The sequence below is a fragment of the Hypanus sabinus genome, chromosome 7 (assembly GCF_030144855.1).
Source record: "Hypanus sabinus isolate sHypSab1 chromosome 7, sHypSab1.hap1, whole genome shotgun sequence".
Lineage (NCBI taxonomy): Eukaryota > Metazoa > Chordata > Chondrichthyes > Myliobatiformes > Dasyatidae > Hypanus > Hypanus sabinus.
This window is the reverse complement of record NC_082712.1, coordinates 117,058,732-117,073,095: the sequence shown is the minus strand read 5'-3', so window position 1 is coordinate 117,073,095 and position 14,364 is coordinate 117,058,732. Positions and strand designations below refer to the sequence as shown.

At 37.2% G+C, this 14,364-nt stretch overlaps 1 protein-coding gene across 2 annotated transcripts in view; it reads right to left on the bottom strand.

Moving 5' to 3' along the window:
- Nucleotides 1–14,093, bottom strand: part of phf21aa (PHD finger protein 21Aa) — a 408,208-nt gene extending 394,115 nt beyond the window's left edge. For both annotated transcript variants that reach the window (XM_059975460.1, XM_059975461.1), the window contains exons 1-3: nucleotides 13,234–14,093; nucleotides 12,543–12,575; nucleotides 11,866–11,931 (exon numbers count right to left, since the gene is read on the bottom strand). In XM_059975460.1, the coding sequence (XP_059831443.1) occupies nucleotides 11,866–11,931; nucleotides 12,543–12,575; nucleotides 13,234–13,287 (153 nt within the window). In that variant the 5' untranslated portion in view covers nucleotides 13,288–14,093. The remainder of the gene's footprint in view (nucleotides 1–11,865; nucleotides 11,932–12,542; nucleotides 12,576–13,233) is intronic.
- Nucleotides 14,094–14,364: the final 271 nt, after the last annotated feature.

Below are 14,364 nucleotides of genomic sequence, written 5' to 3'. Positions count from 1 at the left end.
ACAAAAATTATTCTAACAATTACCTTGGTGCTGTGTTTTAAATACTAGTCCTTTAGTTAATGACTATGAAAGAGCACATGCAACAGTATTAAAAAATATAATGTACCACTTCCTTTTAGAAATACAAGACCAATGTTGTTGCTGCACTTACAGATTCTTTACTTACTGTTCAGTGCACACTAAAGTAGTTCAAATGCATCAATAGTAAGATTGAAAATTCACAAATGTCAATGGTATCAGCTATGAAAAATATACTCATAGAGAGGACTTCCAAACAGGGCTTAATGCTGTTGGGACAGAAAGAAATTTAAGTCTATATACAAACTATATTTTGTTTGATAACCATGATCATATTACATTAAAGCTATAATAATACAGATATTTTCAAAATAGAGCTAAATCAAGTTGCCTGCAGAAAGAATTAATGGCATCAAAAGTTTTATTTCAACAATTTTTGCAAGACTGATCAAATTCAAGAATTGCATTCTACATATAATTTGAGTGTTGCCCCCACTTTATAACTTTATTTCCAAAGTACTGACATAGCTCAAAATTGCAAAGGTCAAAGGAACCAGTTTGGACTGAAGAAAAAATTCTTCCAATGTGCTTTGTGAATTGACATTGCTTTATTCAAACCTATAAGCTTGACCTAAATGGAAGTGAAAATAGTCTTGAACAATTGAACAAAATCATTTACCATTAGTGCAAGAATGGCCCACAAGCTTTATTTTATAAACAAAACCACCAAAGGGATCTTTGCAACTCCAGAAATCAAAGTTAAAATGTCTTAAAGGACGATTGCTTAACAGTTGTGTTCCTTTTCAAAGTAGTGATCTATTATACAACTATACAGACGTCATGACACACTAGTATTTTACCATTTTTAAGTAAAAAATCCTTGACAATGAATATCAATAAACTATTTAACCACGCAGGAATTGCATCCAAGTCTAACACAATCAGCTGATTCATACATTCACCACAGTCAGTTTTAAACTTAAACAGAAGAAAACAAACCTGAGCCAACTCATCTTCTATAACCAACAAAGGTGTCTTCATAAGCTGATCCTATTTGCCTGAAATTGGCTCACATGCCTCTAGATGTTACTTATCTACCTGCATAAAATGTCCTTTAAATTCTAGTAGTTATCAGGAGGACAAAAAGGAAGAAACTTTGATAATTTATTCTCTCTTCCTAGCTTTATTTCACTAATTTTTGCAAGAATGATCAAAATCAAGAATTGCATTCTACATATAATTACAGTGATGCCCCAACTTTATAGTTTTATTTCCAAAGTACTGACTCAGCTAAAAATTGCAAAAGTCAAAGGAACCAGTTTCGACTAAAGAAAAAATTCTTCCAATGTGCTTTGTCACATCCACAGATGGGCTGAGATGTCTGTAGCACTCTGTAGTGCCCTGCAATTGAGGGAGGTACAGTTCCTATATCAGGCAAATGACACAGCCAGTCAGGATGCTCTCAATGGTACCCCTGTAGAAAGTCCTGAGGATTTGGGGACACGCTGAACATCTTCAGCCATCTGAGGTGAAAGAGGTGCTGTTGTGCTTCTTTTTCACCATGCAGTGGTATGTACAGTTCTCAATGATGTGATACCAAGGAACTTTAAACTACTCACCCTCTCAACTATAGTCCCATTGATGTCAATAGGGGCTAGCTAGACTTAGACTGTCTCCATTCTTCCTGTAATCTATGGTCAACTATTTTTATTGACATTGAGGGAGAGATTGTTTTCTTGGCACCACTGTGTCAGGGCATTGACTTCTCTGTAGCTGTCTCACCATTGTTGGAAATAAGGCCCATCAATGTCTTGTCAAGCCTGGGGCAAGTTATACTGTTGAAAGCTGAATTGTAGGCCAAGAACAGCATTCTAACATAAGCATCCCTCTTCTCCAGGTGAGTGCTGTGGCTATGGCATCATCTGTTGAATGGTTGTATCGGGTAGGCAAATTGTAGGGGGTCCAGTGTGGGTGGTAGCATGCTGCAGATGTAGTCACTGACCAGCCTCTCAAAGCATTTGCTTATAATTGAGGTGAGTGCAACAAGACGCCAATTGTTCAGACATATTACCTTGGTTTTCTTTGGTACAGGGACATTGGTGGATGTTTTGAAGCAGGCTGGCAATACACACTGGGAGATAGGGAGGTTAAAAATGTCCACAGACACATTTCTGTGGCAACAAGTGAGAATCCAGGATGGCATTTTGCTTCCCTAGTCCAAGGATCAAGATCATCTGAACAGGCACAGATTTTCTGAAAGGGAGAGGCAAACAACCAAAAGTCGTGATCAATATTGCAACGAACAATATAGCCAAGAGGAAGAAAGGAGGTCCTGTAAAAAGATTTGAGGCAATTAAGCAGAAACCAAGATGTCTTCCAAGATACAATCCCAAGATGCCTTTTTGTGCCATATGCTAGCAAAACAAGAATAGGAACATTGTACAGTTTAAAACATGGCTAAGGAGCTGATCCAGAAGGAAGAGCTTCAGGTACTTAGATCACTGGGCTCTATTCCAGGTGGGACTTGTATAAAAAAGGATGGGTTGCACATAAACTTCAGGGTCACCAATATTCTTGCAGGGAGGTTTGCTAATGCTACTCCAGAAGTTTTAAAATAACAATGGCAGCAGAATGGCACAGCAGGTTAGCGAGTACTTTGATGAGGGAAAGGCAGATGTTAGGACAACATTTCTCTCCACACCCTCCACCCCCCCCCCCACCCCCGGCCACAAGGCTGCCAGCTTGAGTGTGTCCCAAGTAAAGACTTTTGTATCTACCAACTGCATCCCTCTGGTGACTTAGTTCACAGTTACAAGTATATGGAACTACCATGTTACAACCATTACAGAGGTTTGGCTGACAGAAGGGCAGATACAGTCCTTCAACCTTCCAAGTTCCAAATGTTTCAGATGCAATACAGAAGGATGTAAAAGAGGTAAGGGAGTGCTACTGATGAGGGAGAACATTGTGGCAGCACTTAGGGAGGATAGCCTGGATGACCCATCCAGTGAAACAATATGGGGAGAGCACAAGAATGAGAAAGGTGCAGTCACAATGGTGGAATTACACTGAAGGTCTCCCAATAGCCAGCAGGAGATAGAGGAACAGATGTGTGAGCAGATTCTGAAAAATTGTAAAAGTAATGGAATAGTTGTAGTGGGTGACTTTATCTTTCCCAATATTGACTGGTAGTATACTCTCTTAGTGCCAAAGGCTTTGATGAGACAGAATTTGTTAGGGGCAGCCTAACAAATTGGCATTTCTTGACACACTACCAGAGAAACAGCTATAGTTGACCTTGTTTTGGGAAATTAGTCTAGTCAGCTGTTTAGAATTTCAATGGGAGAGCATTTTGGGAAAAGTGATAATTGCTTAAGTTTTCAGATAATCACAGATATTGATACGAGTAGATCTTGAAGTTCTAAATTGGGGAAACTGAATGAAATGTGCCTGGAACATGCTGCCAGGGGAGCTGGTTAGAACAGATTCAAGAACAATGTTTAAGCAGCATTGAGATAGTCACATTGAGATAAGCAGGAAATGGTAGAATATAAACCACATGAAGGCAGATAGGATTAGCTTGGATTGGCATTATGGGCCAAAGGGCTTGTACCTGCATTGCACCATCTATGTTCACATTCATACTTGCACAAAATTAAGATCACTGAAGCAACCAAATAACAGAAGTACAACCAAGAGTTGATGGATCCCTTTCTTTGGACAAAGGCAGCCAAGCTTCCAACAATTTTAATACAGTACAGGCTGGGACTGTTTTCCCCGACATGAGAGCTGGAAAATTGTGCTGCCCCTTTGGGACTCAATGATGAGTCCACCAGAGCAGCACGGGGCAGCTGGTAGCACAGACAACAGGAAAACGATGCAATAGTTGATTTAAACCAGTCACTGCGGTAAATTGTGACAACTATGTGACAAAGGTAAATCCAAGAAATAGCATAGGAATTGGACCAAAAGTTCTACTCACTCTTCCATCAAATGATGCATTCTACTCTGATTCCCTTCTACCAAGTTTATCAGAAGAGGCTCAAAAAACGAAACTATTAATTCACCTCGATTTCCCAAATCAACACAAGGATAAATTCTCATTGTCAGTTTCAAATTACAATTTAAACAAATAATGCAAGAAAAAGGACCATCCATGATGTAAATTCACATGAAAAATAGTTGCTTGAAGGAGGCAACAGAAGTTACCAACACTTCACATTTAAACAAAAATGTCTTGAATATTCAAAATCTTCAGTTAACTGCATTTCATGTTTAAGTCCAATATATTGAAAAATAATTCCTGGTATAACAATTTATATTCAAGTATGAAAAGGTAAATCCAGAAATGACTGTACACATCTTCTATGGGATTAGTTTATTACATTAGAGAACAACAATACTTCAAAATATTAAGCACCACTAAAGCACTTGGGACAACTTGACATGAAAGTTTCTATAGAGGTCTTTCTTTCCTGTCAGTGTTTATTACACAATACCTATATTTAGGCTTTGCTAATAGGGGCAGTTTCTCTTTATTATAATATACCAATTTAAGGTAAGTTTATAGCAAGTTAATTCTGAAATATTATACCAATCACAAGGCCACAGATGTTTTGGATTACCAAGCAACCTAAGAGAACATGGGGACTGGGCAGAAATAAGAATTTGAGGTCCAGGTTCAGCTACAATATTATTAAATGGTATAGCTTACTCAAGGGGCCTAATAAACTGCTCCTACTTCCATTTCTTGCATTACATTCTTAAAAGCCATCTTGGGTAATAATTATGTGAACCTCTTTACATTGCATAAATGAAATCCCTTAACAAACTCAGCTGTAGCATGCAATGAAATACAACTCTAACAGTGAAATTATTTGGAATATACTCATACCACAGTTTAATGCTAGTAATCTGCTTTTTTCACCCCCCACCCCATAATCAATAATTTAAGTTAAGCAATGTAAATGATACACAAGATTGGTAATTCCATGTCAAAACTGAAAGCTCAGATCGTTTGAATTAAGTTTGTAGCATCTCTGGGAAAAACACTGGTAGCTGCCCTCTAATCCGTACCATTTCCTGACTTGAAAATATTTTGCCAATCCCTCATCACGGCTAGGTCAAAATCCTGAAACTCACTCCCTAACAGCATTGTGGATATATCCACACCTGAAGGACTACAGCAGTGAAGAAATTCATCACCATCACCTGCTTAAGGACAATTAGGGATGGATGATTAAGTGCCGGCTTAGTCTGCAAAGCCCACATCCCTTGAATGAATTAAAAAAACAATATGCGGAACCATAAAATGCAACATTAGAGCTTAGTAATACACATATACACTATTATCTTCTACTTCTGGAACGTCTTGGGAACAAAAAAAAGAACTTTCAGCTATTGTGGCGCATACACAATCAAGCCAGCTACAAAGTTAAGATTATTTCCATCAATGCTTGGATAGCATTTCCACTGACACAAAAACAATGCAATTTCAGAAGAATAAGGGCAGCAGGAACATAGGAACAATACTACCTCCATGTCAGACAGCACTTTGACTTATGATCATTCCTCATCAACACTGGGTCGAAAATTCTAAACCCTATCCTACAGTATCATGAGAGTACTTTTGCCATAAAGATTGAACTGGCTCCAGAAATCAATGTGCACCACACTGGTAAAATAGAATAGATAAAGACAAAAATACCAGCAACATCTTTAAAATAATAAAAACCCAAGCTAGTTTCTCAGTACACAGCTTTCAACAATGGCATTCATATACCACCTTTTCTATAGTAAAAAGTGTCAATGGAAATTTGATACAGCGCTACATAACAAGACAGGAGGCCAAAAGATGCAGGTGGTCAGAAGTATCCTGGCCAGATCCAGGTTTTAGAATTTGAGGGCATAGGTGCCAGAGAAAGAGTGATAGAAATAAGTTATACACAAGGGCCCTTCTGCCCTGCTACTCAACCACACTAGGATCAATCCATATCACAACTGCATCCATTCATCCTGCTTCACAGTCTTACGTTTTAAATCAGATTTTTGCTGAACAGGAATATTAAATGTCAGGTTACTTCATGTAGATCATGTTTTAAATAATAGAGCAAACTTCAGGCAAACAGTTGTACTCCACCCAATTTTTTTTCCCCTTAAAAGTGCTGTGCACTAAATTTCAACATGCCAAAATATTTTTAATGTTAACTTGGGAGCTATCTATTCTGGCATTCAAAAAGGGTGGAGTCCCTGCTTTAGACATTGTACTCATTAGACTTTATAATAAAAGCATTAATTGTTCTAAAAGAAAAAGACTCCAAATTAAAAAAGTACAAATTCAATTCTAAATGCAAAGGAAAAGAAAGTCTGATTGTGAGAAAAGTTTATAATTCATCTGGTTTACAGGATTAAATATTTCCTGTATGCCACATAACTAAGAAGTAAAATTCATATAATGAATTTCAGTCAGATTGACTGGAAATTATCTCAAAAACAACTGAGCAACACTAGCCTCAGAACTGTTGTGGACATTATATATGTTGAACACATGATCAGAAGCCATTTTTGCAAAATATCCATTTGGTACCACTGATTTCATTATACATATTATTGAAAACATTCAAAACTATAAACTAATCCCAGCATGCACAATTTAGAAAATGTTCTAATGATTACGCTGCTACCTGATTATGTTATCTTTTATAGAATTACACAGATTAAAATCACTGAAAGGTGACTAGAATACTTCAGTAAGAATATATTCTTACATATCAATATGAAGAGTTCTTTTAATGTCAGCCTTGACAGCTGCCTTAAGTGCGGTAGAGGCAACATATCATTTAACATTTTGACAGCATTTATATTATGTGAAAAAACCAAATTTTTGTAACTACTGTCCCCTTTATACTCCATAGCGCTAGAAGTATAATGAAATTAATAGAAAAGTTAACTTCTATTGATAATGTAACTTTTACAGCTTGACCAAGATGTGGTACTGTATTTAAAAACATCCTAACTTCAGCAATTAACCCATCGTTAACTTTAGAACCTATTTAGACAATTGCCACATAAGAAGCATCTTAGCAGCAACCCTAAAGCACGGAAGATGTAGCAACTGTCCTCTAGAAGTGCGGAAACCACCAAATGGCAATTAGCCAATAAAACAATATTCAATTTACAGGCACAGAACGACCAACACTTTAAAATCTGCTTTGTGAACCCTGACATCTGGTCCCATTTATACATATTTCTTTTGCTGATGTTCTCCAATTGAATTCTGTGGTTCTGAGTATTTTCCAAGTCCCCTTCCCACAGAAATGTAATTTTATTTGTTGATGCATGCTAATCTAATATTTTTGTGTCATGTGAGGGTGGGGGTGCAGTGGTATGCACCCAATTAACCTACAAAAAATAAATTGGGCCTAAACTTGTGACCATTGTGGCAAGTTCCACATCTGCCAGTGTGGACTTGCTGCACAAAGTTATCTACATCTAAAATCAACAAGGCCCTGTGCAACAGTATAGCCTTCCACATTTTATGGGTGAAACTAGTTTTGACCTGCCCCACTCACCAGCTGAAAATATCCTTGAAAGCAGGAATAAGATCCACTCTGACATTTAGCAAGCTGTCAAAACTTAGAATGCACCTAACATTAAAAAATAAGCAAACTTAATAAGATAAATAAAACTTTTACTTAGCCAGCCTTATGAAAATTCAAATTAGATTTATTGTTCCTACATCAGGCTCAGCTAGCAGATTCACTAGTGTAACTGCAGTAAGCTCATTCACTGCTGCCAGCCTCCAGGAAATCAATGTCAGAACATAACCAGCGAAGGATGGCAAGCAAGTTAAAGGTATCTGCTTTCATATAATCTGAAATCAGCAGCATTTATGTTGAGAATTGCCAGTATGCGAGTCCCTGTATTTCATGGCAAATCCCAATTCCTTCAACATTTCCAAGTAAAAGGACTGAAGTGAAATGTAAAAAATTTATTTTGGAATTCCACGGCATCTCTAACACCCGAAATTACATTTCCCTTTCAAGTTTTCCCACATATTATTCCTGGAGTTTTATTGATGAGGTAGCTATTAACCAATGTGCTGTAGGCATTTATTAACCCTGCATATTAAAAGGATTTCCAGAATTTGATTGTATGTCTTCCACAAGTTATGAATGTCCAACTTGGGATTAGTTGTACAGACAAGTGTTCGAGAAGCCAGCAGGATGAGTTAGGCAGCTGCTGCACCTTCTGTTTAAGAACTATTTGTGGCAATATCTGAAGTCGAATTAAACATCCTGATTTAACAACAGTGTTTTCAGTTAGCCTTTGTTTTAAATATATTGCTGGGTGGCTTCACTCCAACCTGAACAGTTCTCAAGAATGCAACTCTATCATAACCTTGGGAAGACCTCAATTAAGGTTATTCCAATATAAACATCCATTGAAAATCTACACAAATTTTGCTGGGCTTTCCCAGCTAGTCCACTTGGAAGTAGTAGCATTTACCATGTCAGATTTCTGTACAAACTCTTGTTCAAATCTTGCTTTCAGAGATCCAATGTTGATTTCCTTGCAGTGCTTTACCATTGGATTTCATGTGGAGTCAAACACTGGAAAAGCAGCTTTTTGGAAATCTTCAACACCGGCAAGCAAAGAGGGGGAAAAGTTCTCATATCCTGTGATTGATTCTGAGCACAGAATGCATGGGTCTATTCATTTTAATGGGGATTATAAGGATGCAAACAAGCAAAGGGAGATACTTTTTAAATGGGAAATAAAAAATACTGGAGTAGGTCAGGCTGCATTTGTGGAAAAAAAAATTAAGGTTTTAGGTCTCCCACCCTTTATCAATAGTAATGAAAGGTTTTCGTCCACATAATATCCATTTCTTTACACAGAGCTGTTGCCTTATCTGCTGGGTATCTCCAGTATTTTCAGTTTCATCTTACATTTCAAGCATTTGCAGTTTCCTGATTTTCACATTTTTAACTATTTTTGGTTTAAGGAGTTTATTTACATGTTTAAATGTATTTCAGGTTATTTTATTTACAAATTATGGATATTTTAAAGTGTTAAGTCATTTATTTTGTTTAATAGTTTTACAATATTTCTGAATGCCAAGGGTATTTCAAAATATTGAAAAGGCTGCTTTCACAGATGGCAAAGCTGAAACATTGGTTTGGCTCCTGGTGAAAATTCCAAAGAGTTTCTAGGAGTTGGACTTAGTTTGATTAAGTTGATCATTATCTGGAACCTTTGATTTCAGAGCCACAGTGAAAATGGGTACCAAGTTTGAACAACTTTGAACATTGAGCAGGATCCAAGTCATTAATTCATGAAATTGGAAACAGACAGAAAATAAAAATTAGTAAATCAATGCTTATCCATGCACCCCACTACATTTTTTTACTCATGCAATTTATCAAAAATTTGTTATAGTGCTCGGAGATCACTTCTACTCGTAATTGCACAGATGCTACATCATAAATCTATTTTTAACAAGTCTTCCTTTGTAAAATTGTCAAGACACGATTGAAAAACATCTTTGAAAATAATATTACAATAAAGCTTACCATAGGATATAATACTGCAATGACATTCAAAATGTTTTAACTGCAAATATATCACACAATTCATCTCAATTCTTTTGACCTTTGTACTTTTAAAATACTTTTCTAATATGTTATCTTTGATAACTACACAGAGAAATTCTAATACTGAGAATATATTTCCCATTTTCTCCTCAAATAGCAGGTTCCATAAAACAGCGATCTACCAAGCCAGCTTTCTTCCATTATTGAACTGGTTAAGGAAATAAAAAGCGTTCCAACAATTTCCTCCAAATTTAAGCTTCTGTTCTGAAAATCTACATCACTCCACACTCCATTCCAAGTGCTACAAGTGCTACATTCAGAAACTCAAGGCAGTGAGAATAAGCTTACGTTTCTTCGTCACATTAACTGCTGCTCCAATATGCTACAAGCTTTAGATGATTAACAATACACTCTCTGCATATTCTTAATACCTTGCTGTCACTTACTGCTACTATGAGTCTTCTCTTCAACCAGAACTACGAAGCAGACAAAGCCAGACATTGCAAACATTGCTTGCTATTTAATGGTTATCATTTTTGATGTTCTGTTGAAATTTTGTAAGACAAATCATATTCAGATAACCCCAAAACAAAGCTTAATATCTATGCAGAAAATGTAGCATTGATTCCACAAATCCAAAGAGAGATCCCTGTACACCACAAATGGCCAGCAGGTGGTAGGTTTGCAGCAAGACAAGTTACATATTTCAGCAGCTAAAGGATTCAGCAAAATTGTCCAGTTGCATGGAAGAAAGAGGAAACTCAAGCACAGCATCTTCCGAGTATGAATATGTTCATTTATTTGGTGTCTCCATTTTTGCCATCAACAAGTCCTTGGTTTAGTAAAAACAGGGAATATAAAATCTATCTGAACAGAATTCAGAAATGCTTCTAATAGGAGGGTGGCTGCAATTAAAATTAATATTTTTGATGATTGTGCAAATTCAGACATGCTAAGTGGTTTAAAAAACTTTAAAGTTTAAGAATGTTCACAGAAATTTGCAATTAAGCTTTTGGTGCGTGGAGCATTTTAATGAAACATTAATGTAATTTAACACTCAGCTTCATTTGGAAAAATTGGGGAAGATGACCAAATGTTTGGTCAGAGGTGGGATTTAAAGGCTGATGGTAATACAGTCATACACGAACACAGACATTTACAAGGGAAGGAAAATTACACCAATGCTTAATTAAAACCATAAATGCAGCAAAGTTTACAAAATAATAAATGAGCATGAGCAGTTCCCTGATTTATTAACCAAATCTTCACCCAGATCTACTAATTTAACTTATTAAGACCGACAGTTTTAAAAAATATTTATAAAATTGGCAAACTAAATCCAAACCATCATTCTGATATTTCTACATACATGGCTGTAAATGCAGCATCATGTGATCATAGTTCAGAGTTGACTTTACAGAATTATAAAAAGATCAAGGCTTTAAAAAGAACACAAGATTTAAAACTGTAAATGAGGATTCTGCATTAGAATTTATAAAGTACAGTACATCAACAGGCCCAAGAATGGAAGCTTAAACTTGCAATGTTTTTATGGCTTTTACCAGTTCTACCTAAAAAGTACATCATTTTTATCACACAGGCAACTCAAGACACAAATTACTCAGAAGTGAAGCAAAATAATGTTATTCAGAAAACCGGATCTTACATATCTTTACAAAATATTACTGGCCTCTTTTGAGCACAGAGAGGGATGCTATAAATTAAATACTGGATGTATTTATTTTATGGAACTGACTGCACAAAGAATCCAGAATCAGAAACAAAGAAATGGGGGTGGGGAAAAATAAAAAAGGCTAAATCTTAGAGTGCTTGTTAAAAGAATTAAATGAGACCAAGTGAGAATGAAGGAAGCCTATGGGAATGTAAACTTTATTTATTCAAAAACCCATTAAAATATCATTAAAGTACAATTCTGCACTGCTAATGCAATTACAAAGGGAACTGACAATATATGAACAAAAGAGTTTCAGGAAGTCCAAGGAGATTAGAATGAAAGTATATGACTGAGGAAATATCTGTTTGTTCCAACACTTGGTAAAAAAGTACAACAAAAAGGATAACAGGTGCATTTGGAACTCTCTCAACATCAGTTCTTCCCTTTATTTCCTAACCAATACCACACAACTCCAACTACTAAAGCTTTCAGGAAAATCCATCTACCAGAAGAGATCATCTCTGAACAACACAACCATTTGAAATAGAACAGTCACAAATCAATTATTCCCCTTACTTGTTTCTCACTGAGTGTGGTTATCTTGGCTTGCAATTCATGAAGCTGTTTCTTCAAATCAGCATTCTGTGAAATAAAATTTAACAATGTAATATCACATGTCATTACTAATACTAGCCCTACTATCATACTAGGAAAATGAGTCATTCAACATTTTCCAGTTGAATATGCTAGAGGATCTCAAAAAGCCATTTTGGTTAGTCATGTTTTTAAAAAATAAAATGACTATAACTATCTCATTGTCTTTCCTTATTGGATTAAAACATTATTACATTTCAGAATAAGTAGTTATAATATTTCACAAAAACAATTCTACTATGTCTATGAATAATTAGGAAACAATGTGAAAGAAAACATTTTAACATCCTAAACTTTAAAAATAAATATGTAGTAAATGCAAACAACACTCACAAAATGCTGTAAGAACTCAGCAGGCCAGGCAGCATCTATATTAAAAAGCATAGTCTACATTTCAGGTCGAGACTCTTCACGGGTCCTGATGAAGGGTCTCAATCTGAAATGTTGACTATACTCTTTTCCATAGATGCTGCCTGGCCTGCTAAGTTCCTCCAGCATTTTGTATGTGTTGTTTGGATTTCCAGCATCTACAGATTTTCTCTAGTTTGTGATAAAGTAAATGCAGATATTTTAAAAGGTGAACACAGCACAAAATATACCTGTGGATCTTGTTTCATCTGTGCCACAAGTTTCTGCATGGATAAAATAGAGAAAGTTAATGTTCTAGGGAGGAGATAATGCCAGAATATATAAAGTATTAGGACTGGTTTTATTGATCAATCCAAGCTCCAAGTTGTTCCACCCTACCTCTATTTTTGCCCAATAACTATAGACTCTAATTAGTTCTAAATTGGCTTTATGATTCAAATACATCTAGGAAGTCCTCTACTGCTGATTAGGTGGGCCTTAAATTATTTAAATTTCCCATTCAAAAATCAGAAATGACCAATGCTTTCAGAATACAAGCAACCCTATTTCATTAAACATTCTGAACGCATTGATATTTTACGCTTTTGGATCCAAAGTTGTTCACAGAAATCCATAAAAGTTTGTTAGTCCACAACTTTTCAACAATTGTATGTAGTACTTTAACCTATTTAACTTGCTCCCTCTCATCTTGTTATTTAAATAAGTGACATATCAAGTTATTTTTAAAAAGTTAGCCTTATTCAAAAAAGTTTGCTAATTATTTAAATGATACAAATTGAAATAAATGCTTCCTTGCCAATTAATTTCATCTTAACAAACTCGTACGACTTACATAATGCGCGTGCTTTGAGAGGCTGTGGTTGAAATTAACATACATACATGCAATTACACGCAGTAAATTAAAATAAGAGACCAGATTACCTGATGAAACTGGATTTCCACTTTCAGAGCCTCCTGCAGAGTTTGCAACTCCATCTCCTCTACTTCCCGCGCCACTTTCCTTCACTTTTTTTCCTCTCCACCCCTCCAAAAAGGCCCCAAAAAAATGGAAAGCCCCAGCTCCCCTTCTCTTTTTCCCCCTCTTTCCGCACGCAGCCAAAAAAATAATGAAGAGAAAAACAAAATCAACAAACAGGGCCCGAATAATTTCAGGAGGGGGAAAGTGCATCAAACATTGCGATCGGCCGCATGTGTATAAATATCAACTTTATTTGATATTGATAAAATGTTTTATACCTAGTATATAAAATATATTTAGTGAGAGAGAAGGGGAAACAGACACAGAGTGAAGGCAAAACAAGTTCACCCATCCACCGGACTCATCACTCTGCACCGCCGCCGAACCAGAGGGGGGCGGTGAGCTGCCCGAGTCCAACCAACAGCAACTTCAAAAACATTTACCCCGTTCCTTAAATCATCGCAACCACAGGGCCCTCACGTTAGTTAAAATCCCACCGAAAAATCAACCGACTGAAGGGGGGGGGGTTCAGAGAGAAAAGCGGTCGGGGTGGCGTGGGAGGGGAGGTGAGGGAAAGGGAAAGGGGGAGCGAAATCCTTCGCGTTTCCAAATCCTGAAGAAAAAGCGAAAAAAAAACACCTCGGTGCGAAACGGCCGACCCACAATTAAATGTTACTTCTTCAGTTGTTGGTTTTTTTTTCAAAGAACTATAGTTTTCCTGTGGTAAAAAGGAGGAAAGAAAATCCCGATTTCTTTTGCCCCCCTCGGAAAAAAAGAGAAAAAAAAAGTGAGTGTGTGTGCGCGCGCGCCCCGGCCCCTCTCTTCTCTCTCCTCACTTACTTACTCGCCTCACGTTGAATCCCTTTGCTTCCCCTCCCCCTCCACTCGTGCCCGCGCCTCGCTCGCCCTGCTGCCTGGCACGCGCGGAGCTCCCACTCTCCTCACTCATCCCGGCTGTTCACTCTTCGCGGGCCCCCGCCCCGCCAGCTTGGCGCGCGCGCAGACACAGAGCGCGCGCTGCCGCGGAGGAGAGGGATCGACCGAGCGCGGGGCGAAGGGAGCGCGAGAAGTTGTGGAGGTGGGTTGGGAGGGGG